Source organism: Notolabrus celidotus, chromosome 15 (assembly GCF_009762535.1).
Source record: "Notolabrus celidotus isolate fNotCel1 chromosome 15, fNotCel1.pri, whole genome shotgun sequence".
NCBI lineage: Eukaryota > Metazoa > Chordata > Actinopteri > Labriformes > Labridae > Notolabrus > Notolabrus celidotus.
Window position 1 is genome coordinate 25,773,445 of NC_048286.1, and position 26,909 is coordinate 25,800,353.

At 40.6% G+C, this 26,909-nt stretch overlaps 1 protein-coding gene and 1 long non-coding RNA gene across 3 annotated transcripts in view; one reads left to right on the forward strand and one right to left on the reverse strand.

Moving 5' to 3' along the window:
- The window catches only part of tnk2b (tyrosine kinase, non-receptor, 2b), an 86,896-nt gene extending 64,043 nt beyond the window's left edge, over positions 1 to 22,853 (forward strand). For both annotated transcript variants that reach the window (XM_034703709.1, XM_034703708.1), the window contains 14 exons: positions 3,381 to 3,650; positions 3,901 to 4,053; positions 5,530 to 5,693; positions 7,050 to 7,169; positions 7,564 to 7,690; positions 7,799 to 7,945; positions 8,278 to 8,372; positions 8,596 to 8,790; positions 9,025 to 9,116; positions 9,968 to 10,404; positions 10,510 to 11,685; positions 13,104 to 13,199; positions 15,859 to 15,989; positions 20,087 to 22,853. In XM_034703709.1, coding sequence (XP_034559600.1) covers positions 3,381 to 3,650; positions 3,901 to 4,053; positions 5,530 to 5,693; positions 7,050 to 7,169; positions 7,564 to 7,690; positions 7,799 to 7,945; positions 8,278 to 8,372; positions 8,596 to 8,790; positions 9,025 to 9,116; positions 9,968 to 10,404; positions 10,510 to 11,685; positions 13,104 to 13,199; positions 15,859 to 15,989; positions 20,087 to 20,093 — 3,210 coding nt within the window. In that variant the 3' untranslated portion in view covers positions 20,094 to 22,853. The remainder of the gene's footprint in view (positions 1 to 3,380; positions 3,651 to 3,900; positions 4,054 to 5,529; positions 5,694 to 7,049; positions 7,170 to 7,563; positions 7,691 to 7,798; positions 7,946 to 8,277; positions 8,373 to 8,595; positions 8,791 to 9,024; positions 9,117 to 9,967; positions 10,405 to 10,509; positions 11,686 to 13,103; positions 13,200 to 15,858; positions 15,990 to 20,086) is intronic.
- Positions 7,807 to 9,117, reverse strand: LOC117827195. Its single transcript, XR_004634159.1, has 3 exons — positions 9,019 to 9,117; positions 8,551 to 8,774; positions 7,807 to 8,450 (listed from the first exon to the last, which is right to left on the reverse strand). It is a non-coding gene; the product is annotated as an uncharacterized LOC117827195 (long non-coding RNA).
- Positions 22,854 to 26,909: the final 4,056 nt, after the last annotated feature.

Below are 26,909 nucleotides of genomic sequence, written 5' to 3' on the forward strand. Positions count from 1 at the left end.
ACAATATATTTTCAACTGATGTTTTAGCAACAAAGATGTTGGTTGAAGCTAGCACATCAACACTTTATTTTTTTTCCAAATAATGTTTAAGAAACACTTTAAGGCTACATTTCTTAAATTTAAGTTATATAACCTTTATTTATTTAAATTGGAAAATTCAATGAGTCTGCCCTCATTTACAGTGACGTCAAATGACACACAAGTCAAACACAATTACACAACAAAATACAAAAAGCAAGGTAAAAACAGAGGAAGTTGCACAAATGCAAAAGCAATGATAAAAAAATGATAAAATCCCTATTTATTTCAATTTATTTATTGTATTTCATATCATTTATTATATTATTAGTATTATTCTATTTATTTGTTTTTATTTCATTCTACTGTAATGTTTTGATATTGAGTTATATTCCCTCTAAATGTTAACATGGGTTTGGGTGGTGGGGGATTCTATTAATCAGTATAATCATCACTATGAATTATTACTGTTGTATTGAAAAATTCATAAATAAACTTTGTTTAAAAATAAAATGGAGAAAATTCCATAAAACACATCATAAAACAAGACATTCACTTAAAACAGTTGCAGGCTGATATACAGTGGTTTGTGACCATGATTTTGAATTGTAAATGGTTTGGAAGGCTATTGATTTTTAAAGAGTTTCAAAGGTTGCTGGATAGGGAACAAAAAACAATGTTTTGTATCACGTCTCTCTGCAAGAGGGGACCAACCAACTTTATCATACAATTCACAATGCAAGTTAATTTATTTAATCTTGGGGGCGCTGTTAGTCTAGCGGTCCAAGCATGCGTCTCATGTACAGATGCTATAGTCCTCATCACAGCGGTCGCAGGCTTGACTCCTAGACTCTGCCATTTGCTGCATGTCTTCCACCACTCTCTACTCCCCACATTTCCTATCTCTAATAATGACAAAAATGCCTTTAAAGAACCTTAAAAAAACCCATATATATTTAATCTGGTAAGAACAGATAACAAAGAGGTTTCATGTTTCTTCAACACTCTTTTGGTATACCGCTGAAGTCAGGTGACACAGAGCCCCAAGCTAGGTATCAGAGTCTGTTTTGAGGAGTGAGAAATGTACCAGAATATATTTAAGAACAAGGTGGAATTTTGCGTCTAAGGAAGGCATGCATATGTTTTATTCAATATTAACTGGGTCTACTCTCATCAATTATGTAATTTCATATTTAGTTCAATAATCTTCCTAACAAATTGTCAGCAGCACAAGTTTCTGTGTTCCTATTTCAGTAAACAGTCTTCTATTTGGCCTCTTAATAAAGATTTCTCTTAATGGCTCTGCACAAAGACAGCACACACACACACACTGTGCAGGTTCAAATCCAGGGGAATGGAAATCTCTTCATTCACAAGAACATGCGCACGCATATAAACGCACAGAGAAACATTCAGGTCACTTAATCTAATTGTGTTTCTTAATGGTCACTTCCTAAACGCTAAGTCATTGCTTTTGTGCTGTCAGCATTTAAGTCAACATGCAGGAAATCTCTCCATCTCCTATAACGATGAGTGTATCTGTTCCTGTGTGTGCGTGTGTTTGGTAAATATTCAAAGCTGCACCATTACCAGTTTAACATTACAGCATATGTGCTGTAGATTAATCTAACATGTGCAGCAGATGTTACATTAGCAGTATGGCGGTCAAAAGACCTTGGGCCTGCAGACTGAGCCCCGTCTAACTGCTGGAAGTGGAAGTGTAGATATCATGGAAAATGTTGAAGTGTATATTTTTGCTCTCGGCTGATGTCTGTTACCACTGACTGATGACGATAGTTATCTAGTCTAGTGCTTAGCCTGAGACAAGGGTTAAAAACTAAGACAGTGGACAGTCAAAGTGGAAATTACTTTTTCTGCAAGCATGACAGAGATACCAAAGAGAGAGACACAAGTCTGTCCTCCATCTCCACCTACACTCTGCAGCTCAGCGTCTCATTAGTGCACAGTGAGCGGGCAGATTGCTCATTAACTGATAATAGTGGGTGATTAAACTCAAATGAGACCTCGTAACCCCTAGACAGTAGTCGTAAGTAAGTGTATCTCATATTATGGTGCAGAAAATCAATATTAAACAGAATGTGGTCATATAAGATGAAATGAACAAGAGGGTGTGTATTATATAAAACGCTTACATTTAGTCCAAAACACGTCTGCTCGCCATTTAACAGGAACATGCAAGCAGGAACATATCAGCCCCGTTCTCGCCTCCCTCCACTGGCTCCCTTTCCATTTTAGAATTAACTTTAAGATTTTAATGTTTGTTTGTAAGTCACTAAATGGTCTGGCACCTCAGTACATCTCTGACCTCATACACATCTACGCCCCCTCCAGAGCACTGAGGTCTGCTGATCAGATGTGTCTTGTCATGCCAAAAAGCCGAGGGGTGACCTAGCTTTTTCAGTAGTAGCTCCTAAACTGTGGAATGAGCTACCCACCAAAGTCAAAATGGCCCACACCCTGGATACTTTTAAATCACGTCTTAAAACTCATTTTTACTCCTTGGCTTTTAATACAGCACGAGAGTTTGTGTTGGTCTCTATTTGTCTTTTAATTTACTGTATTTTAAATTTCACTGTTATTTATTTCTACTGTTTGTATGTGTTGTGCAGCACTATGGTAACCTTGTTGTTTTTAAAATTTGCTATATAAATGAAATGGATTGGATTGGATTGGATTGGATAATAGAAGAAAAAATACTTGTTGTTCTGAAGCTAGTGGTTAAAATACTCTTAGAGTTACTTAGCCCTTGCCTGCCACTCATTTTTACCGACACTGTTTTATTCTTTGTCATACACTCTCCTCTGTACTCTGATTTAGTTATAGACCACCTTTTTATACTTATTATTCCTTCAGTGCTTCATCTGGCACCAATTAAACAAAACATATGGAAAATACTTGAAGTACACAAACTGACAAACAGATAGGTTTTTTAAAATAAAGCAAAAACATGTTTGAAACCACACCTGTGTACTACTTGCACATTTATTAACTCTGCAACAGCGTGGTATTGGTGTTCCAGTGAGTAATTTCACATTGCATTATGATGTAGTGGAAGCATGAGAGGCAAGGCATGAAAACACACTGGAGCTCAACATAAACACAACACTGTTTCATTCTGCAGACTCTGATGCTATACACTCCCTCCATTACACCTCTGATACTACCTCTCATGTTGGATTAGAGGCAACACCATTCTGCCTGTATGTTAAAGGGGAATAAAAACAGAGGTCCCACGCACTGTAACTTTAAGAGAAACCTCAAGTAAAAGTGGCAGACCATCTTATTCTTACCTCATTGTACAGCCAGTTCAATCCTTTTCCTTCACTTATGTTCATCTCCAGGTGTTCAGCGGTAAACGCCCAGACGGGGGAGACTTCCCCCAGCAGGGGCAGCCGGCCTCCTCCTTTCGTAAACTGTCTCCAACGCCTCCTCTGGGCCTGGAGGAGGGAGTCCTGTCCACTCAGCCTGGTGGTGGAGCTCCTCTTGATGGGCAGCAGCAGGCTCTGACCTGCCTCATCCCTGAGAAAGATCTGACACTGTTTGAGAAGCTCGGGGATGGATCCTTTGGTGTAGTGAAGAGGGGGGAGTGGCTAACACCTGCAGGGAAGGTGGTGAGGATACCCACACTTTTAAATACTTATTTTTCTTTAAAAGTATCTCATTCCTGTAGTTGTTTGGATTAAACATGGGGTTCAGTTTCATTTTGCTGATGTGGAAATCAGCAAAATGGACAGACAGGTGCATGAACATGTGCACCCATACTGTCGTTTTGATGAGTTCTTATGGATTTGAAGCACCAAAGGTTTAAACAGGATGAGCACATCTTTAAATCTTTGTTATTATCTTTGTCTTTCTGTCCAGCTGAATGTAGCTGTGAAGTGTTTGAAGACGGACGTGCTCAGCCAGCCCGACGCTCTGGAGGACTTTATCTGTGAGGTCAACGCCATGCACTCCCTGGACCACCAGAACCTCATTCGCCTCTACGGTGTGGTGCTCACACACCCTATGAAGATGGTAGTGCACACACAGAAACGCACACACACAGGGAGGAAAGATCAACATGAACACACATACAGTATATCCACACGTTTAAATCAGTCATTCTCATACAGACTTTTCACTTTTCTACTGACTTAACCGTAGTCTTGAGTACACATACGAAACATAGCTATCCCTCTGAGGCACTCTGCCCCCCTGCTTCTTGACCCCACAGTCTGTTTAAATCAGGTCAAGACTGTTGCAGCCTTTGCCTTGAGTGAAGAAAGTGAGGGTGGAAAGATGGGAGACAGAAAGGAGGGGTGTGAAGGGATGGTAGAGTTAATAAGGCTGAGACTTTAGCCCTGTTGGTTTGTGTGATTGTTTCCATATCCTTAAAACATAAACTTGAGTTTTGTCTGATAACATGTACCCCTCTTCTATTATATAAATCTACATATTTAAAATTAAAATTGTATGTTTAATGATTAAGATAAGATAAGATAAAATAAGATACTCCTTTATTCGTCCCACAACGGGGAAATTCATGGAGTTACAGCAGAAAACAAAAGGTTTTCTGCTGTGTACAGTATAAGAATTTCAACAAGAATATATATATAAAAAAATGGCCATCAGAGACGACAGCTTGGCCATATTCTCCTATTGTATGGTATCTTGGTACACTGAAAGAATCTTAACTTAAAAATTAGCAGAGAACCTGGAAACAAGCTAGCATGCAGCACCTCAATTCACAGCCTCTTTAACATTAACATTTGACTCCTACTTTCCACAAATATTTACCCTCAAACTGCTTATTGTTTTAGTTTTACTTTTTTTTGGTTATCTTTATTTTATGTCTTAAAATGAACCAAGTTCAAAATGTTTGTTTGCTGACTACTAACATTTTGTTAGCTTTGACGAATGTTACACTGTTAGCTTGCGTCCATTGTTTTTCAGTCCTCTTCTTCTTTCTTCTTCTTCTTGTTCTTCTTCTTGTTCTTCTTCCTCTTCCTCCTCTTCTTCTTCTTCTTCTTCTTCTTCTTGTTTCTACTGTGGTTGGCATCCAGCTTAATGGTGCATTACCGCCACTCAGTGCTACTCTAAAACAGTACTTGTGTGTGATAAAAGAAGAAACGTGTTTATAGGGAGTAGCTAACAAATCATGGAAACAGATTTGTGCAATGACAGACTTATTTTTATGATACCCATATGTGCATATTTCTTGTTTCTGCATTTAAGTTGCATGCAGTGCATTTCTGGTACTGGTATTGGTATCAGAAATACTCTTTCATAACCCTCAAGTAAATTCTTCTGGCTTATTTTTTGTACATTGCCAGTTTTTAAAGAGGACATGATATGATCACACTGCCCTCTTTAACTCCTGCTTCTTTACCTTTCTTTACCTACAATTCACGCCTTATCTTTCTCTGCAGTATCATATTCTGGTCTATTCTTTCATTTATACTCCCACATTTCTCCTCTCATCCTCTCTTCTTCTCTCTCCGTGTTATAAAGGTGACCGAGTTGGCTCCTCTGGGTTCTCTACTGGAGCGTCTGCGATGTGTCCGTCCGCAGGGTCCAGTGTTGATCCACACTCTGTGTCAGTACGCTGTGCAGGTGGCCTGTGGCATGGCCTACCTGGAGCAGAGGAGGTTCATCCATAGAGACCTTGCAGCTAGGTAAGAGGCAGAGCACTATTACAGGTTGAATTACATTTTAACACATAGAAATGTTGAAGCATGCTTTTTTTTATATGAAAGTGTGTTATTCATACTTTCTGTATTTTTTTATAGGTGTGTTAAATTATTTACAGCCTCTCCTTCTCCTCCACCCAGAAATTTACAGGCCATTACAGAAACTCTTGGCCCATAAGCAACATGAGTCACTGGTTGGCTGGCTGCACAGGGTGGTCGTGGTGTTGCCCAAATGCGTCACTTTTACTTTTATTGTTGACACTGTGTAGATTCTCAAGAAAACTCTTAGTTGCTGGTAAAAATGAGTCATTTTTCCACTCAAAGCCGTGACTACAAGCTGCTGTTACAGGCTGGCAAACACTGCATGGATCTCTCATGCTGCGGTTTTAAATGCTGCACCTTGAATCTTAAGTTCTTAATACATCCCAGATCTTTCTTCACACCTCCAATCAAAACCTCTCCTGAGCTGAAGGTCTGCGTTCACGAAAGGACATAATCCAGGCTGTGAACAACATTTTGAGACTACTTAAAATGTGTAGAGCAGGGGTTCCCAAACTTTTCTGCTCTCGACCCCCAAAAAATCGGTGCCAAAGACTTGTGACCCCCACTGTCCCTCGAAGTGGTTAAATGTTGCTTCAAAATTAGTTTACCTACATGCACATGTGGCTTTGTTTCCTGTGCTGCTGTGAATTAACCTGCTGCTACTGATCCTTGTGTTAATTAACTGTTAGCTAACCCTAAACCCTAACTTTAGGAGATATCTGGCAACAAAGAAAGGCAGAAAACTAATGAAATGTATTTATTTGCAGGGTTTTATTTCAAAAGTAACTACTATTTTTGTCTACATTTTTACAATAATGGGTAAAATAAGCAAATTTAAATTATATATATGAAAAAAAAAAAATTGAAAACATAACGAGCCCCCATTGGTGTCTCGCGACCCCCAAGAGGGTCCCGACCCACACTTTGGGAACCCCTGGTGTAGAGCATTGCCTTAGGTTTTAGGATCACATTTTGAAAGTTGTTGGGGCTTGACCATAAAAACTTATGTTTTAGTTGCCAACTAGAGTTTATTACCATTCAGTAAGACCAGATTTTGTTTCCTGAACAAATTGTCCTTAGTAACTTATCATCCTTGAATATAAATATTAAAACACATATATAAATCATTTTTAAAGACCCAAGGTCTGCCCCCTGGATTTTCCACAATACTCCTTTACAGTTCAGTATTACAAAGGGTTAAATAATGAGAGTTAGTCTGAAGTTGTGCTGAACTATTTAACAAGCATGTTTATTTGGTGAAAATAAAAAGTTATTCCCTACTTCACCCTCTCTCTGTAGGAACATCCTGCTGGCCTCTGCTCACAGGGTGAAGATCGGTGACTTTGGCCTGATGAGGGCGCTGCCTAACAACCACGAACACTACGTCATGCAGGAGCATCGAAAGGTCCCCTTTGCGTGGTGGGTGGACTGAGAGCAACACAGTAAAAGCACAGCTGTACTGGGATGTAATCCAGTGGTGGATACGTGTGGTTTTGGAGGTTACGTGGGAACAGATTTGTTTTATTGCAGAGAGATTCCACAGAGAAATGCGATCAGTCACAGCTGCATACCAGCCGTGCTGATAATTCTTATAAAACAATGCTTGCTGTTTTTTGGAGTTTAGCATGAGCAGCTGGCAGGCAATTCTTCACAAAATTCACATTTTTTATCCATGCACAAGTATTTTAGTATAAGTTTCCTCTATGTTTTATCAGCTGTATTGAAAACAATGCACTAAGTGGAAATGTGTGAATGGACGTGTAGATTATTTATTTGGTGTATATGTTTGAGTTTGTTGTCTGTTTTGCTGCAGGTGTGCTCCAGAGAGTCTGAAGACCAGAACGTTCTCCCACGCTACAGACACGTGGATGTTTGGAGTCACTCTCTGGGAGATGTTCACTCATGGCCAGGAGCCGTGGCTGGGCCTCAATGGGAGCCAGGTATACACACAGACAAAAATACTTCACAGTTATTCAAAAACATCTGTGAGCTCAAGAAACACATTCTCACACTGACACTGATTAATTCTTATTTTTTATCTTTTGTAGATCTTGCACAAGATTGATAAAGAAGGTGAGCGTCTCCCTAAGCCTGAAGACTGTCCACAGGAGATCTATAACGTCATGCTGCAGTGCTGGGCTCAGAAATCAGATGACAGACCAACGTTTGTTGCCCTGCGGGAGTTCCTGCTGGAGGTACGATAACTATTATCTGAGTAACAGCAAGGGGTAAAACATGAGGGAGTTAGGGAGACCTTTATTCTATTTGACAAGAGCACACCATATTTTTTGGCCCTTTTTTTACATCCATGTCCACTGGAACCAAGAGCCTTTATTGTAATAATCCAACCTCTGTGGAAATCCAGGGTTCTCTCATTTGTTTTAATGTAGTTTAAGTGGAGTACTAGCTCCACCTGGTGGGGTTAAACTGCAAACTGACAATGCCTTCAGTGTGAAGGAGTTTAAGTACTTGCTTCTAGATATGCTCCATTCTTAAAAGATAATCTGTGTATGTGTGTGTTTTTCAGACCATGCCCACAGACATGTGTGCTCTGCAGGACTTTGATGAGTCTGACAAACTCCACATCCAGATCAATGATGTCATCACTATCATCGAGGGAAGGTGGGTGAAAGAAATGTCATTATTTGATGTGTTATCCAAAACATCTTCCTCCCAGGCCAGCTTCATTGCTGTTTAACACTGTGAGATAAAAAAAAAGAGATCAAAAGTTTATACTTCTCTGTGGTTAAGGCAAAGACCAAAGCTCTTTCTAATTGATCTTTTGGAAATCTTAGGCTACCAGCAGTTTTGCTCTGTTTCATTTTCTGTTATTCCGTTCCTTCAGCGCAGAGAACTTCTGGTGGCGAGGTCAAAACAAGCGGACCCTGAAGCTGGGACAGTTCCCCAGAAACGTGGTGACATCAGTTGCAGGTTTGTCGGCTCATGACATCAGCAGGCCACTGAAGAACAGCTTCATACACACGGGACATGGAGACTCTAACCCTCACCGCTGCTGGGGCTTCCCTGACAGGATTGACGAGTAAGGACACTTGTGTTTTTGTGGGATCAATGAAAATCACATCATAAATACTATGATGGAAGTTTGTTTGTAGAAGTCTCATCTAAGTTGCAGTAATAGCCTCTTACAGAAAGATGGCAGTAGCACATCATTATAAATTCTCATATACTTTGTGCAACATTTTAAGTCCAAGGATGGTTTAAATTAGTATTTCCACATCCACTGTAATTAAGTCTGCCCTTCTCTTACCTCCAGTCTGTACCTCGGGAACCCCATGGACCCTCCAGATGTCCTTACTGTCGACCTCAATGCTGCTCGGCCCACGCAGCTCCCAGGACGAGCTAGAAGTGAGTGAAAGGGCTCCTAATGAAAATGTATCCGACGCAAACATGTTGTCAGTTTTGGCTAAAAAAAACTAAGGACTAACACTTTAATAAAAGCATTCAGCTGAGAGTAGTCGCTTCACTGGTGTTGGTGTAGTTTTTGTCATATATGAATACCACAGATACATTTTCACATTGATCAAAAACTAAACTTCCTCACTGATGAGCATGAAAATATAAGATTTGTAAAATTCTCAGATAGCTCTAGCTTTAGTATTTACAGGTTATGTCTTCAAAAGTCAGCCAAACATCTTGCTTTAACTTTTCTTTACACTTCCAGGCAAAGTGTTCGTATACAATCAGCTTCCTGCTTCTCCCCTCTAATCTTTCTTTCTTTGCTGCTGTCGTTTCTCTCCTCTATTTTTCCTTTGCCGCCGCTGTAATTGCTTTTATATTTCCAGAGGAGCCTCCTCCCCGGCCTCCTCAGCCAGCCGTGTTTATCAAGAGTAAGTCTGGTTTCCCTAAGCAGCTCCTCACACATTGCCCCTGCCCTCTCTGTTCCCTCCTTGCTCCACTCCTCAAAGGTACATCCATTATTGTTTTTGTGTCCCCTTTGCCTGTCTTTGCAGTGGTTCTATCGTCTTCTTTATTTTCCTTTCTCAACCTCCTTGTTTCTCCATCTTTTCACCCGTGTCCCTGTAACAGGCGTGCAGTGTCCTTGCTGTGTGTTATAGAACTAAGTTTGACCCTGGAAGGCTTTGTTTGTCGTGGAGTTTGTCTCATACTTTGTGATGTGACATGATTCAAAAGAGCACAAGTGTCACGTTCTTTCTTATGCCAGTAAATCAATAAATGTAATGTGTTTCTGTCTCCAGAGCCTTGCTATGATCCAGTAAATGATGATGAGGATCTGTCTTCAGCGGGACTAAAGAGATTATCACTTCGGAAAACGGGTTCTGTCAAAGGCTTAAAACTCAAACCTGCTGCGTGGGTGTCTGCCTCTAAACAGGGGGGAGGTCGGACTTCAGGCTTGGGCTACAACCACAGTGAGGTGTCTCTCATTGACTTTGGGGAAGAGTTCCCCCCACCCACACCCTCCCCCTCCCCCTCCCCTGTTGTTGAAGTTCAGATTCCCTCCCTTGCTCGGCTTGTTTTAGAAGCGGAGAACCTCCTGGACCGAACTCCGCCTCAGAGTCCGTCGAGAACTCTCCCCCGCCCCCTTCACCCTACGCCAGTGGTAGACTGGGATGCCCGACCTTTACCCCCACCCCCAGCATATGACGATGTAGCTCAAGACGAAGACGACATGGAGGTATGTCAGGATGTGACGAAGCACATGAATCTTTAAGTTTGATGTTTTCCTGTTCTTACATAAGAATCAAGTGTTTAAAAGTTATGATCTTCTTCCTCCGCAAAGGTGAGCTCCATCAACAGCACAGAGCCGCAGCATGAAGGGGAGCAGAGTGATGAGGCTCTTTCTGCTGCTCAGAAGGTGGAGGGTGAGGTTTTGGGCTCTAAGGGTTCAGACAAACCAGGACTAGAGGACAACCTCTTCCTCCCCAGCAAACAGAGCCAGAACATATCCACCTCCTTCTCCCAGTCTGCAGAGATCTTCCAAGAGCTGCAGCAGGAGTGCATGAGGAGGCTCAATGTACCCACGGGAAGTGCAGCGCCGTCCCAGACCTCAGTCTCCTGCCCTGAAACTCCACAGACTGAGGAAGGACCCCAGCAGTGTGTCCTTTCCCCAAGTGAGGACAGACCTCAGATCCCCCCTCGTGTCCCCATCCCTCCTCGTCCCATAAAAAGAGGCGACTACTCCTCTTCTCGCTGGTCGAGGGATCTTTCTCTGTCGCCGACGCCAGCTGACATGACGGACGAAGTTTCAGGACAGGACCGACCACCTCAGATCCCGCCAAGAGACCCTCTGTCCCAGCCGGGTTCTAGGACTCCCAGCCCCATGACCCTGGTGGTGGGGTCCCCCCAGCAGAGAGTTTACTCAGTCAGCCCCACCACCTCCTCCTGCTCCTCCACACACACCTACGGCTCCTACCTCTCCTCCTCTCCGGGTAAACTCATGCCGACCACACACAGCTTCGCCTCAGATCCTAAATATGCTGCACCCAAAGTAATCCAGGCCCAGGCGCAGGGGAAGGACGCCTCGAGTAAAGGCCCCTGTATCCTCCCTATCGTACGAGATGGACGTAAAGTCAGTAACACACACTATTACCTTCTACCAGAGAGACCCCCATACCTCGACCGCTACGACCGCTTCTTCAGGGAGGCGGAGAGTCTGCCCTCCAGCGCTTTGGAGGAACGGCACGTACGGCAAGCTAACATGGCCACAGTCCGACCTATGGTGGTCAACAGCCAGACCTTACAGGGACACACCCAGGGGCAAGGACTCGCCCAGGCCGGCGATCTGAAGGCTAACTTCTCCTCTAACAATAACAGCAGTCTGGGGGGGCCTCGGTCAGGGATGAAGACATCAGTTAGTCTCCCTCGTGTCTGCTCAGAAGGCCTGACAGCACCCGTGGTTCCTGCTTCCTGCACCAGGACAGAGGGAGGGGTGAACTCAGCTGACAGGGTCAAAATGGTAAGGTCAAAGAAACTTAGATTGCTTTTTCCAACTCATTAAAAATACTCTGTGTTTAATCTTAAGATTAACTTCATGTTCTGAGAGGTATTATTTATTACTTCAGTCATTAAAAAGCAATCCTGCTCACTTTCACTGTCATGATGAACGTGAAACCTCTGCAGTGGGGTAGTTAACATGATATATACATGTACAGGCGACCTCCTGTCCTTCTCAATGCTTCCTTGATGGCTTTTTTGTAAATGAGAAAAAAAATGTACAGTCTTCAAACTGTAGGACAGCCACTGGGGTTTTCCTATCACCAATATAAGGGCGTAATTTTCCTCTAATGTGACATAAAGTCTTAATCACACAGTTAAGAGCTCAAATATCAGAGAAGTAATCAAGATAATTGATTGGTCTACAGAGTATTAAGTCTCAGAATGTAATATAATAGGAGTGGATTTGATGCATGTCTTGTTTGACCCCTGTCAGATGACTGTCATTTTTCTCACAGTTAATTGAGCTTTCAGTGTAATTTTTAACACTGCAGTGCTCAGTCTATAACATATGTACCCTGAACACAAGGGGGCAGCAGAGGGCAATTTAATTTGTTGTCGACTGTGATCATAGCTTGGAGGGAAAATGTGTTTGTGTGAAAATTGTATTTTTTTTTCTTTTTCTATCATATAGAGAATCTGATTTTTACTGCTTAAACATATTACAATTAAAAAAGCATAAACATGTTGTGACTTCTCACAAAGTATTCAAAAATCTTTCAATGATCTTTGAACTGAAAGGCCAAATTAGTTATTTCTATGAATTGAATTTGAAAGACATCAGACTTTTCTCAGCAATAGACTTGATTTCTTTCTTTATGCTGGCCAATTGATTGACGCCTATTGAACCTGACTGAACTGGAGTAAGAATCACTGCAAAAGGACCAGAGGCTCTTCATCAATCAGGCACATGGCATATTGTAATGGATATTCTGGGATCGGTGGCCACACACAAGGTGCTGTGTAAATGTAGAGTGGTGAAATGAACTGCAGAGGGGGTCAATAGACGTGCTCCACACAGCTACCAGGTTCAATAACTAAAATTGTGCATTTATACAATCAAATATATTCTCCTGCAAGAAATTAAATTGTCACTTGTGAAACTTTTAAGTGATTTTGATCATTGAATCTAGAGATGATTACACCTTTGTACACTCATTCATATTTCACACATTTTCAGGTGAAACTCAAAACAAACAAAAGGAGCTGAAAAGTCTGAAAAGAATGATTTAATCACAAAAATGAATCAATCATGTGCGCAAGTGCTCCTGAGAAAAATGTCGAAGGCAGCTTCAAGGTCAAGTGAGCAATCAGTGCCTCGGGAGAAGAAGTGTTGCTGGTTTGTGTAGGGACTAACACTGTTGATGTGTTGTGATTCAGGTGCAGGAGGCAGTTCATGGTGTGACATTAGAGGAGTGCCAGGCCGCCCTCCAGAACCACAACTGGAACATCCAGAAAGCTGTTCATTATCTCAAGGTGAGAGTGATTTCAATATGTTAGATAAGCTCAATGTGTTTACACTAATTAAAGTTCATACTTTGATCCTGAATCCCAGTATGATCATTTTGATAAAGATATACACAATCTGAAGTGCTGAAACTGGCAAAATGTTGTAAAAGGTGACATATAAGTCAAAAATATGATCCAATTGCATTAACTAATATCAAGTACGGCTATAGTTAGCTTAGCGAACAGCCAAGGCTCAACTCAGCACTTTAAAAACGACCACAGCCGAAACAGAGTGCTGTACATAAATAGACAAACAATGCAGGCATAAAACAATTAAAACACAGGATAATAAAACAATAAACACAATAGAAACAAAAAACAAACCATAAAACACTAAAACAGGAGCAGAGTCTCATGCAGCGTTGAAAGCCAAAGAATAAAAATGGGTTTTAAGACGAATTTTAAAAATGGACAATAAGGAAGCTTGTCTAATGTGGAGGGGAAACTCTATCCCCTCTGAGCTTCCGTTTTGACCTCGGTACCTCCAGGAGCAGCAGATCAGCTGACCTGAGGCACCGAGCAGGCTATGAAGGCTATGAAATACAGCTGTGTGACTTCACAAACCAGTGCTTGTTTGTTCACAGCCACTATACAGTACTGCATACTACTATGGTGTTTCTGCATTGACTGTGTTAGCATGAGCTAAAGCATTGTAAGACAAGACAAGACAGAACTTGATTCATGCCCAAGGAAATTCTGGTGTCAGGTTGCTCCAAGCGACAACCTCCGGTCTAAAAATATGAGTCCAATGCGGAAGTGCTAAACACTGCAGTTCATCGAGGATCCGCTTGAGGCTGGCTCCGGAAGTACCAGAAACCACATACACACCAATTCAAAAAAGACGATCTGTACAGCAGAAATAAACATGTTTACAGCCTGGTACAAAAGACAAGTGTAGTCTGGATAGCTCATTTCTTGATCGGCACACACTGTATGGAGGGTGAATTTTTTTCTAACGTGGCAATTTCTAAGATGTGAGATTACGAGTCTTCCAATGAGAGGCACAGCTGACTTGATTGACAGGTGGGAACTCTGTAGCTGTTGGCTAGGAGGCTCAAAGCCCGTCTCTTTACGTCACAATCGCTCAACAGCAGCAATATGGCTGCCACCGAAGATTGGCCCTCAAAACAGCGCTTCAGAAACAGATGGGTGACGTCACGGATACTACGTCCATATTTTATACAGTCTATGGGTTGCTCCAACAATAAAGTACAACAACAACAACAACAACAACACAAAAGAGCATCAAATACATGAAATACAATTTTCAAAAAGTGTATGATGAAGCATTAAGAGGATGAGTGTTAAATTCAAAGATTCTGTGCCAAAAATATAGTTAAAAGAAGCATGATAAGTTAAGATATTAAGAAATGTAAGTACAGTAAGAGAATTATTGAAAGTAGTACTGGCACTGATATTCAGAGGAAGTATTTAAAACCATTAACTGGGAAGCTTCAGCTGGTAAAAGTGGTGCACATCTCTGTTAATAGTATATAAAATGTTACATTATACCAACTGTTTGTTACGTCATCAATTGACATCTTTACACCTGTGGTGATTGAATGTTTCTTTTCTTATATTTACAAACAATTAAATAATTTATAACAAATATAAATCATACATTTTTTTATTTTATTGACAAACAGTATGTAAAGAACAATAATAGAATGTATTATTAATTATTACAAAATGATTGTAGAAAAGTGGAAACTGTAATGTATTTAGTTTGTTTTTTATAAATATGTGACATCAGACAACAAGCTCCTCACAGTGCCAAAACTGAATAATAAACCAACAAAATTATATCATTACAATCCCTAACATGAAACAAAATGTTATACAAACATTCAGGAGCAAATAGAAATAATTTCATTTCATTCTGACTGTTGAACTGTGGGAGAACACACATTCCCCTGTTCTGAAATAAAAGCCCCATGAAGTGCACTGTTATATTGCAGCAATGTGGTTATTAAGAGATCCAGAGGCCTCAGTAGTAAACACTGCTGAGCTGCAGAGAGCACCTTAGAGATCAGCTTCACTACAACTCAGTTCAGACTTTAAGACTTTACTATAATAACTTTTTTAATACAGCATTTAGGTGCAAACAGGAAGTCATTCAGAGCTGCTGAATGTTATTTTTACTTTATAGGTTCATATCAGGATATGAGAGGAGCAACTTTACTGAACCTTAAGGGGGAATCTGGTCTCTGTTGCTGCAATGAGCAGGCTATAAATAAATAAGCACATAGATGGTGTTTGGCCCCTTCAGCCTGTGGTTGGGGCCCCTATGATGGGATGGAAGATGTGTTAGGATGCAGTGGGCACTGGGGAACACTTGAGTGCTCTTTTATAGGTGTGGCAAAGTTTGGAGGATAAGTAAAATGTAATAAAAGGTCTCAGATCCAATAGGAGCAACTGTGTGTGTTTGAGAAAAAACATTGATATTAAATTAAGACTGAAATAATGTTCTAATACTCTCACACGTCACCGTCATCACACTCACATAAAGAAGTAAAAAAGATGGATTCTATAGTTTTCTCCTGACCCCAGGAATCTGCTTTAATGTGCCATCTTGTGTCCCTACCCTCCCTGATTTCTTATGCAGCTGTTGTTTGTCTCTCTGCAGGTGGAGCAGTTGTTCTGTTTGGGTCTGAGGAGCAGGTCAGAGTGTCTAAAGCTGCTGGAGATGTGTGACTGGAACCTGGAGGTGGCCAGCACACAGATGTTAGATAACTATGGATCCACAAACAGACCGAGGTACTGCAGTGTGATCTTTAGCCTTCATTGTTTGACTGTAGATCTTAACCCCCTATGACCTGCAGCAGAATCCAGTACTTTTAAGGCCCTGTTTTATTTGATTCCCCTGTCCCGTTGTAAGCTGCTGTAACAAAGTAATTTCCCCCAATGGGAGATCAATAAAGTATATCTTTTCTTATCTATTTAAACAATCTAAAATGCACAGTTCAAAGCCCATGACACAAAATGAATCAGGCCGAGTGCTACCACATTTTGCTAGTTAAGTGGTTCACAGTGGGTACTAATTGAGGCACTGGCCAAAAAGTCCCTTGATTATTCAAAGGTGTGTTTTGGGCTTAACATGAATCAAACCCATCAGTGTGTCTGCTCTCATTCTCTTCAGAGTCAGGTGTACCTGAAGGCAGGCGTGTGACTGTTTACATGGTGGATTTCAGCCTTTCGAAAATAGACCAGGCTTTAGCCGGCAAATTTAATTTATCTTCTTCCAATGTGCCCCTAAACACGCCGGAAAAAACAGACAGATCACTGTAAAAGTTCTGTTGTTGCACGGATTGATTTTATATCCACTGAAACAATCTCTTTGAACAGAAATATGTACTCTCCAGATTAACAGTCAAATACATTTCAGGCGAGGCACAGCAGTGCAACTTCATTAGTATTAATTATATAAAACTCAGAACAGTATCTAATGATGACTTATGTATCCATGCACTTCACATTAAAGTTGGCACGGCACAAGACTTACATTTGAGGATTTAAAAGCGTTAGTTTTGTGTGCGTGTATGTGAGAGTGTATGTTTGTATCTACATATATTGGAGAGAGTGCACACGTGATGAAACTACCGTTCTATATATATACAATTTTGAGGAAAGCTGTTCCCAAACAGCTCCCCACTATCTAAACAGCACACAATATTTTGGACAGATTCCTGTCTGGTTCCTGTCAGAAACAGTCAACTGAAACAGATCTTCTCAGAGTCTCAAATTACTTCATGATGTCTTCTGATGTAGGTGAATGCTCAGTCTTGGTCCTGCTGGGCCTTAGCTCTGAATTTGATACTTGATTCTCATGATACTGTAAATCACAGTATTCTAATAGACGGACTCAGGCGGTGGATGGGTATCAGTTGGAGCACCCTTGACTGGTTCTCATCTTATTTTTCAGGAAGAAATTTCTCTGTGTCACTTGGACCCTGCTTTTCTGGGGCAGCTACTCTGTCCTGAGGTGTGCCTCAGGGCTCAGTGCTGGGTCCTATTTTAATTTTCTTTATATATCCTTCCTCTAGGCCAGGTGATGGAACAACTTCAGGGAATCTGTCACCACTGTTGTGCTGATGATTCTCCACTATATATTTCTAAACTTCCTTCAGATAAACACTGATAAAACAGAGGTCCTTATTATTGCTTCTGACAGCATTTCTGCCAGGGTTGATAACTGCATTGATTACCTTTCTACCTATGATGCCCATCCCACTAATGTGCCCTCTAAATTTCAGGGAAGTAACACTGAATTACGACTTTAGATCAGGTTTTTGTTGGTTGGTCTAAGATGCTTCCCATGTCCCTAAGAGAGCAGAGCCCCTCTTGGGCGCCTGACCGCACCTCATTTAAGATTTACACAACTATGGATGCTAACGCAGATGTTCAAACTCACTTGCTATTTACACAATATATGTGCGAGTGATGAAATAACGAATGCGCTAGTGGAAAATACAATGATACTTGCAGTGCACGCCAAAATGCTTTTCACTGGTGGTATGATTGTGCCCTGAATTGGCTCTGCTCTTCAATAACTCATAAACATGGACAATTACAAATAACCATAGCACCGTCATGTCAGTGAGCACAGAAAGCTTCTAATTTACATTTAGAGGTTGTTCAAGAAATCTAATCTTTCATCCATGCTATCTGCCTGTCATTGTGCTTTAATGTTCACCTGGCATGCTTCATGTTTACGGAAATTGGATTTAGTCACTGATGACCTCACTTCACATGCTGACGTGGGGTCAATTTTGGAAAAATACATAATTTAAATCCACTTCCTGGCTGGGTTCTGCTGCTGTAATTTTTGTATTCTCCGAATCAGAATTACAGCAGGGTTGCAGAAAGTTAGCAGCAGACGAGTACAGCAGGGAGACAGGCAGTAGTATGATGCAATGAGACCGCTGCTGTGCTTTGCTAATGATGCTAACAATCATGCTCGACTGCTAGACTGAGAAAGTTTCTGCTGCTGTACCCGTCTCCTCCATAAGAAAATACAGAAACACTACTTGGAAAAATTAAAGAGGAAAAGTAGGGCTGCGTATTTAAACAGATATTGATCAAGATCAGGAATTTGGTCTTCTCATGATTAAATAAACAGGATTGACAGCAATATTGATGTGCTCCACCCACCAACACTCTGCTGCCTTTCAAATCAAGCTCTCCCTGAGCTAACATCCACTCCCCAAGGGGGCAATCGGGAGGCTTGTAGTGGCAGTTCATGGAGGAAAAGTAAACAACAGAGGCCAGTTGGGAGTCAAATGTCTAGAACAGAAAAAAATAGCTTGTCTCCCAACTTGGCTTGTCATCAGTTGTATGCAGGTATTTTGGGTTTAGGGCAAACGAGGTTAAGCGAGAAATAATAATATGCAAAGAATGCATGAAACCCGGGTCTGTGCTGCAAAGCAAGAAAACTGATTTGTTCAACCACCTGAAAAAGCACCACAAAGTGCAGAATGATGAGTGTGTGATGACTGAGAGGAGTAATGGCACTCCTCTCAGTCATTTCCAGCATCAGAGGTGTGGAGTTGGAAATTAGCACAAAATAACGCTGAAAGATTTGTGTTTATTGAAATGAAAAAGTACATTAAAAAGAAGTGGCTCAGATGAATAAATAATCAGAGTTAAACAATCATGATCTTAGTGTTGATGGAATGATTATCATTGTGGGGATTCAAGCCCACACAGAGAACATCACCTCACTTCACACCAGTGTTCATTTCGTCAACGAAATTATGACGATAAATGTTCGTCAACGACTAATTTTTTCAAGATGAAAACGAGACTATGAAGTGCTTCACTGATAAAAAAAAACTCTGACGGAAATATGTTTTGATTTCGTTAACGAGACGAAAACTTTAGCGGCGGACCGTCCATGTTTCCCCCGCTGTGCGTGTAATCTTTAAAAGTGATGCATTCCTGTGACAGGCGCAGTGTTAGCTTGGTCACTACCTGCAGCAGGAGTGCTGTGTGAACCAGCTCTCCCGCCTCCATGCCAAGACACAACCGGGGGACGTCTGTATAATATTTAATGTTTGCCGTTCTTGCCGCTCTCACCGTAAAAAGCTCCACGTCTACAGCTTGATTTAATCCAGTTTGGTGAAACATCAGACACATTTAGTAAGTTTTGATCAACTCCTAGTCATCAAAGATGCAGATGCATTTCTGAGTGCCGTGAACTGACTGTCTGTCCAGTGTGCCTGTCACTGCAGGTGCATTCAAAGACTGTCGTAAATGTGCAATACAGATCTTCAATGGCATTTTTCTGTGAATCAAGATAATCAAAATACAGTCACAGTGTCACATCAAGAATGTTTTCTTTTGACATTTTAGCAGGGCCAGGCTGGATTATTTAACTTAAGATTTTACACAAGCAAAAGTGTTAAATGAGTGCAATGTTGACGATTTTAACACTTGGTATAACCCTGATACAGATATCTGATCGAATACGTGAATTATTTAAAGAGTGAAGATGTTATGGCAAAAATCAAAGACTAAAATGTTTTGAGTTTCCGTCGGCTAAAACTAGACTAAAACTATAAAGGGCTGAAAAGACTAAAATATAAATAAATCTAACGGGCATTTTCATCTAAAGACTAAGACTAAGACTTAATCTAAAATAGCCTCCAAAATTAACACTGCTTCACACTAGCATTTATATACACTAAATTGATTTGGATTTTTTAACAATTTGATCTGCCTCTCACTTTAAAGTCCTTATTAATGAAGGCCTCTCTTTAAAGATAATGTCAATAAAGATCCAGATAATTCAGTAGGGTTTCAGCACTTCATCTCATATTTCTCCAGTCTAATCTAAAGCTTCTTTCTGTTTGCAGACGGTGACAGAGATGACAAGCTGCTGAGCTCTGATTGGAACTTCATCCTCAGTAAAACATCATCAATGAAGGTGAATCTACTCCTGACCCTCCTGTCCACACATCCAATCAGAGGACTGTTTGAGAATCTGGCACATCTTCACTGAACTAGCACAAATACCAAACTCCATTACGGCTCCTTCATATTTAACATGGACAGAGGAATCCAGCCTGCAGGCAAAGAAGGACTATGGGTCATATTTTTGACTCTTGGTCTGAGAGATAGGTGATTGTTGCACTTAGTAGGAATTTTCAGGCTTCCATTGACCACCTTTTTAAAAAGTTTTTCAAAGGAAGAAATTTGGCTCCACTTGTGAGTTTGATTTCATTTGATGAGCCTGATTGATGTCATTGGAACAGTGCCACACGTCTTGGGGTGCTGACATGCTGCATCCGGCGCTCTTTCTGGTGTCCTCACTTGCACAGTTCCACTGTTGACCAACTGCAGAGAGATCATTTCATCTTTTCGTTCACAAACTACAGAGAAAAGTTTAAAGAGAATCTGAAGACTTTAAAAAGAGTGAAAAAGCACAATAAGGACAGGTCTGCTCCCTAATAATGTCAGACTTTGTTGAAGTAATTGGCACCAGAGCGTAGTTTGGGTGCGTGCAGGCAGACTGGTATCTATAAGAGGTATCTTAGAGAATGTGCTGAAAGTTCATGAAAGTTTAACCTTGTTTGGGATACTGCAGCACCACTTAAAAACATTTGTTTTGGAGTTCAATTGTACCCAACATGAAAGCAGAACAAAAAACAAAGTTTAGATCTAATTGGTCGTCCAGGTCGTTCTGTTCAGGATGTAATTTGTTCTTTTTATTTTTCCAAAGAGGGTTAGGTATATGAGAATGGTGCTGAGTCGAGGGAATATTTGCAGAAGAAGTACTTCCCAGGAACTTTTCCACATTAGCAGAAAAAGAAAAAAATATCACTCTTTGAATAATTTGTACCGCACTGTTTAAAGTTTGGCTGGAGTTGTTAGATTTGTCGCAGTGCTGCAGGCTGTGTGTGCAGAGTAAAAGGTCAAACTGAAAATAGAGGATCAGAGAAGCAGTTTGTTTGAGATTTACTTATATGAAGCCCTGAAAACGTTCTCATTTTTATTCAAGGGTTTGAGAATCATCCCGTCTCTAAAAAGACATTTATGTGTTTGAGAGCAAAGTCATTAAAAGAGATGTTTTAATATATTGATTTATTTATCACCAAACTTGCAGCTTGTGAATTAGAGGGCCGCCCATTCAGAGGAAACTTGTCACAGCACAGATATACTCCTTCTTTATGCCTTCCCTCTGAACACTTTACCCACAGATAACTTGTGTGTGTCAGCTTGAAAAGTCCTGCCAGCTTGGTATTTTCTGAATTAGCCCACACTTTTTTGGAAGCCAGAAACAGCAGTGCAGTAAAATGTACCCCAAAGCACACTTCCTGTCCTCGTAATCATCACTTAGAACCACAAGTGTGATATTTTGGTCAGCAGCTCCAGGGGCGATCGTTTGAAACTGTGAGGACATGTCAGCTGTGGGTGAACTCACTGCTGGGTGTGACAATACATCTCCAGAGTGGGTACTGTCCCGGTGCAGCCCGCAGCTATGAAGTGTTCAAAACTCAGAGAACATAGAGAGCTCTTTTTCTGTCTCCAACTTTTGTACTTGTTTTTTTCTAGATGCACTTAGTTTGTGAGGACCCTGCTCATAAAACACTCAGTTAGGTCCAGGTAATTCCATAAAAAAGATCACCCCTGTGTTGCTTCTCTCAACAGGAAAAAAGCACATACCCCTCTTTACCAACTGGTGCCAATCTATTAACATCATAATATACGTTAATGTTTATAGACTCTGGCTTTGCTCCAAACCGACCGTCCCCTCCATATGTCTACAAAAAAAACACAGTATGTGATCATTTGAGCGCAATCTGTCCGGGCAAGAGCTTCAAATGGCTTGTGGAAAAAAGCCAATATGGAACCACAACAAGCCTGCTATCTGCCCGGGCAAATTAGGTGGCTTTGAATGCATCAACTTTGAAAAAAGTGTTTGAGGTTTATTTCTAAAGGATTACATGACTGGTTTTAGATTAAGTTTTTTCTCCTGTGTGCAATAAGGCTGCTGTAAAACCTGTAACCTCCCACTCTGTCCATGCATCAGTGCCATCCTGTTGTGTAAAAACACCCCCAATCTCTGTCATGGTGTATTTGTGTTGTTGAATGCTCAGTATGAAGTGTTTGGTGACTCCATTTTCATCCCTAACAGGAGAAAGATGTCCGTAAACACTGATCCGATAGTCAGCTGTTGTGAAGCTGATTGAAAACTGGTGTATCAGGACAGCTTGATGTGCGTCTGTTCATGTGTTGTCTGTCTTTAAACGGAGCTGCTGTAGTTGTTTCAAAGGACTGAAGTGAACCTTGTGATGTTATGATGAACCCAAAGCAACATTTTCCTTTTGTGTTGTAAAATCTTTGTTCAGTTCTGTTTTGTTGTCGTTTACCATGTTTTTTCCTTTACGAACTCTGCTATTTTAAGTCATTCTCTTTATTTTTGCTGTTTTTCCTTCAGTCCATTTTGCCATTATGCCTCGTTTTTATGTATTTGCTCCCCAGAATGTGTTTTTATTTGAAATGCCTGTACAGTAAAAGTTTGTCGTTTCTATCCTCCTGGGTTGATGGAAATGTTCAAGAGAAGTTCATGCTGCCGAATTTATAAATGTATTTTTTATTAAAGATTGAATTATTTTTTACCTCTTTTCTTCTGTGTATTAATCTTTTTCTGTCAGCCTAATTGTCTCACATTTTTTTGAGTTAGGGACTGCCAATGGGGATATCATGCTGGGTTTTGTTTTCATTGAATTAAGACATGTTCCACACAGGCTTCAGGTGCATTAAAGCTTCAAATTAAAATGAAAAATTATTAATTCATTATTCTTACATGTACAAGGACTGTTTGTGCCATTTAATCTTAATAATCTATAGAAACAGAAAGCCTCTACGACAAAGCATTTGACATGATGCCCTCTCGGATGTGACTCTTTTTTTTGTCATCAAATGTGTATCAAAACAAAACAAACATTAAATTCATAGAGTTAAGAAAGACATAAATTACATTTTCCTGTAAGAAGTTTTGAGCTGGTTTCGAACCAACCTGAATTTAATAATTTTGTACCCTTATGACCTAAAAGAGCAAACAAGAACGCCATAAGAAGAGGTGCTTTTGATATAATTGTTTTTATGTCTGAGAGTGCTGACGGTGGATAGGTAGGTGTCAGACCATGAGTGATTAGCTGTACAATGCTGATAGAACCTTTTTTAACATATTCCACAGCAAAAACTCTGAGTGATGCATCTCACTGTAGAAATAAAAGCAGGATGACATTTTAAAATCAAGAAACATTGATAACACAGAACCAGGACAAAACTGCTTTGTCCACAAGGTGGAGCCAAAATCAAAACAAACTGAAAATTCCTCACTGGAGTTTTAACTTATCGACCAAACCACAGGAACATTATTGAAGTTGATGTCAGAGTAAATTTTAACTTAGCGGTAAAAGCTTTTGTGAAGATAGTGTAAACCTGCTGATGTGAAACAGTACAATATTATGTAAACCATGGCCTTTAAAGGACATGGATGTGTATTAAATCTTCAATGCAAACTATTCTGCAGACGTTTTCTGATATTTCACTCCAAAAATATCAACCCAAAAACTGCAGTTCCTCAAGCTCAAGTGTCCACTTGAGGCCGGCTTCAAAAGTCCTGGAGACCCCAAGAACACTCATGTAAAAATTACCAATCTTAAGAGCAGAAATAAGTGTTTACAGCTTGGAACTGGAACAAAATGGTTTTGGTCTGATCTGGTTGACCAAAAGTTAAGTTGAGTTAGCATTTTCAATAAAGAAACCGCCATTGTAGTGCTTTAAATTACATTAATGAGACTATGTCCATGTTTTATACAGTCTATGGTTAGAATGCCAAATTTAAAAAGTTTACAGCCTGGATTAAAGCATCCTTTTAGTCTAGATAACTCATTTCTTTTTTGTACACATTGGGAGGAACTCTTTTTATAACACATCCATTGACGTAATCTCCAGGTTAGGAGTTAAACATAATAATCAGAGGCATGTCTGAGTTGACTGACAGGTGGCACTTTGTAGTTGTTGGCCAGGAAGCTACGGCCTCTCTCAACTCCCCCACTTTGCCTGTAGGTAAGCTGCACTTCCAAAAAGGCAACCACCATCGACGGGTGATAAAACTCCTTTAAAAGAAACCAGTGTGTGAAGTCACAGGGGCATCCATGTTTTATACAGTCTGTGATTAAAAACTGAGTTACCAAGAATGTCTCAAAGTTTCATCTTTAATTATTTGAGTTCTTCTTGTCGAGACATTTTCCGTGGATCCAAGAAGACGACTGATACAACAAACATTTCCTTTGAGCCATTCTTCAGGAGTTTAATTCTGCCTCCCAAACAACCATGTTGGTGATAATCATGCCAAATGGAATAGTTTTTGGTGCTTATCCTCAAACAGTTTGAAGACATTTGTCCTCAGTTATTATATTTTGCAATTATTACAGAACAAACAGTATTTCATAACACACTGATCCATTAATTGTAGATGGCCCCTTTAAATGTGAAGATATAACCATTTCTGCTTTGCTGAGGAGTGGATTATGTAACAGAGTGAGTTACTTTATCAAGTGGTCTCCAGCTCTCCTCCCAGCAGTCCTCTTGGCCTTGGTGTGTGTATGTGTGCGTAAGTCTGTGTGTGTCTGTTATGCGACAGATCAATGTGGATCAATTAGGCTGTGTTTGTGTTTGTGATCATCGATGTTCCAACAACGTGAGACCTTGATCCCTGTGAGAAATTAAAGCTCAGACCTTGCATGTGTTGACTGTATCGATTGTCGCAGCGCACTCATCAATGGACCATCATATTGTATATTCATATCGTCACAGCAGCACTTCATGCACCTTATGGTTCACAGTTCATGAATTGTTTCTGAGGTGTCAGGACTTAAACGAGCAGGCTCATTTGTTTGTTGATGATACAGCTAGAAGCCTAATGATGAAAAATGTCTGAGTCAATACATCATAAAACTTCATTACAGAATAGGTGACAAAAAAATGCTTCGCAGGAATTTTAAAATCTGGCAAAGAAGCGTCACTCACACAAACACAAGGACCTTTGATTTTTTCCCTCCTTCACTATTCACCATCTTCCTCTTCTTGTCACACACGGTGCTTTATTGGACTCGAGAAACTTCTGCTTACTAATGAGCGACCCAGCAGGCCCTTCATTCATCTTAGAGTTTGTGTATGTGTGTGTGTGTGTGTGTGTGTGTGTGTGTGTGTGTGTGTGTGTGTGTGTGTGTGTGTGTGTGTGTGTGTGTGTGTGTGTGTGTGGATTGTCATTATTCTGTCCCTTGACAAATTATTAATGTCTGTTCCAGTTGTTTTGGACATTAGAGCAGTGGGCTCACATGAATCCCTCAGAGAAATTATTGTGGTTTTCAACAAACAGAGGAAGGTAAATAAAGAAGGAGGAGAGATGACGTGAGGGAGGAGGGAAGCTGCCAGGAAAGTGCCAAGGAGGAGATAAGAGAGCGCCTGCTGCCGCCTGGAGAAGAAATCCTCCAGTGTATATATTTATTATTATTTAGTGTGTGTATGTGTCTACAGTCCGCTTTAAGAATATGATTTCAATATCTCTCTTTGCTTTATTTCTGTTTTCTCTTCTTTTCTACTTTCCGAAGAAGAAGGTATATTTTTCCAGAAACTGTCCTTTTCCTCTCTCCTGCTCCCCTTTGTTCTTCTGAGCTGAAACTTTAACTCAGAGCTGAGCTTTGACAAGCTAAAACCTTGGAGCATAGAAAGATGGAGAGATGACAGAGTGACAGAGGGGCAGCAGAGGCTTTGGAGAAGGAAAGTCAGTACGCAGCATTTTAACAAACACAGGTATGCGTCTGCACAAACCAGCTCACAACAAACAAAACATTTCTGAGCCAAATCAATGAAGGAAACAGTGAAATGTACACAGTGACGGCAGAATAAGTCTGGCATCATCACCGCTTACAGATGCTGCAGTCGCTTGACTGGATTTTAGTATTGGATGTGTTCAGATTTGTGTTTGTAGTCAAATTGAACCCTCGAAATGTCAGTGGCATTCAACAAGCTGTATCCAGGAAAACAGTTGGTCATCTGCCCACAGGTGAATATAATAATCCACTATTCAACGTAATTTCTCAACAATATCCGGTCTGTCACGGAGTCAGAGCTCGGAGCTTGTTCAGCCCATAGACTGCATAAAATAATACTGAATCCCTCCCCCGTTTTTCATTACCTGCACAAATGTGTCCTAACAAGGAGCTTAGGAGGGAGGCATGCTAGTTGTAGGCTGTCTTAATAAACACAAAGGTTGGTTTTACTCCCCACGTCTGCAGATTTGAAGATCTAGTGGATGATTTTTATTTGTCATGGATAAGTGCTAGCGCTAATTAGCATAGCCATATAGCTATATGTTCATAGCTGTAGCTGTAGCTGTGTACCAAGACACACGTCGACATACTGACAAATAAAACAACAAGAAACACTAAATCTGTGACCAATCCTTCATAAAAGGTCCTGCTGCCTTTCTTGCAGAGGTCGGTTTTACTCCCCACGTCTGCAGATTTGAAGATCTAGTGGATGATTTTTATTTATCATGGATAAGTGCTAGCGCTAGTTAGCATAGCCACATAGCTACATGTTCGTAGCTGTGTACCAAGACACACGTCTACATACTGATAAATAAAACAAGAAACACTA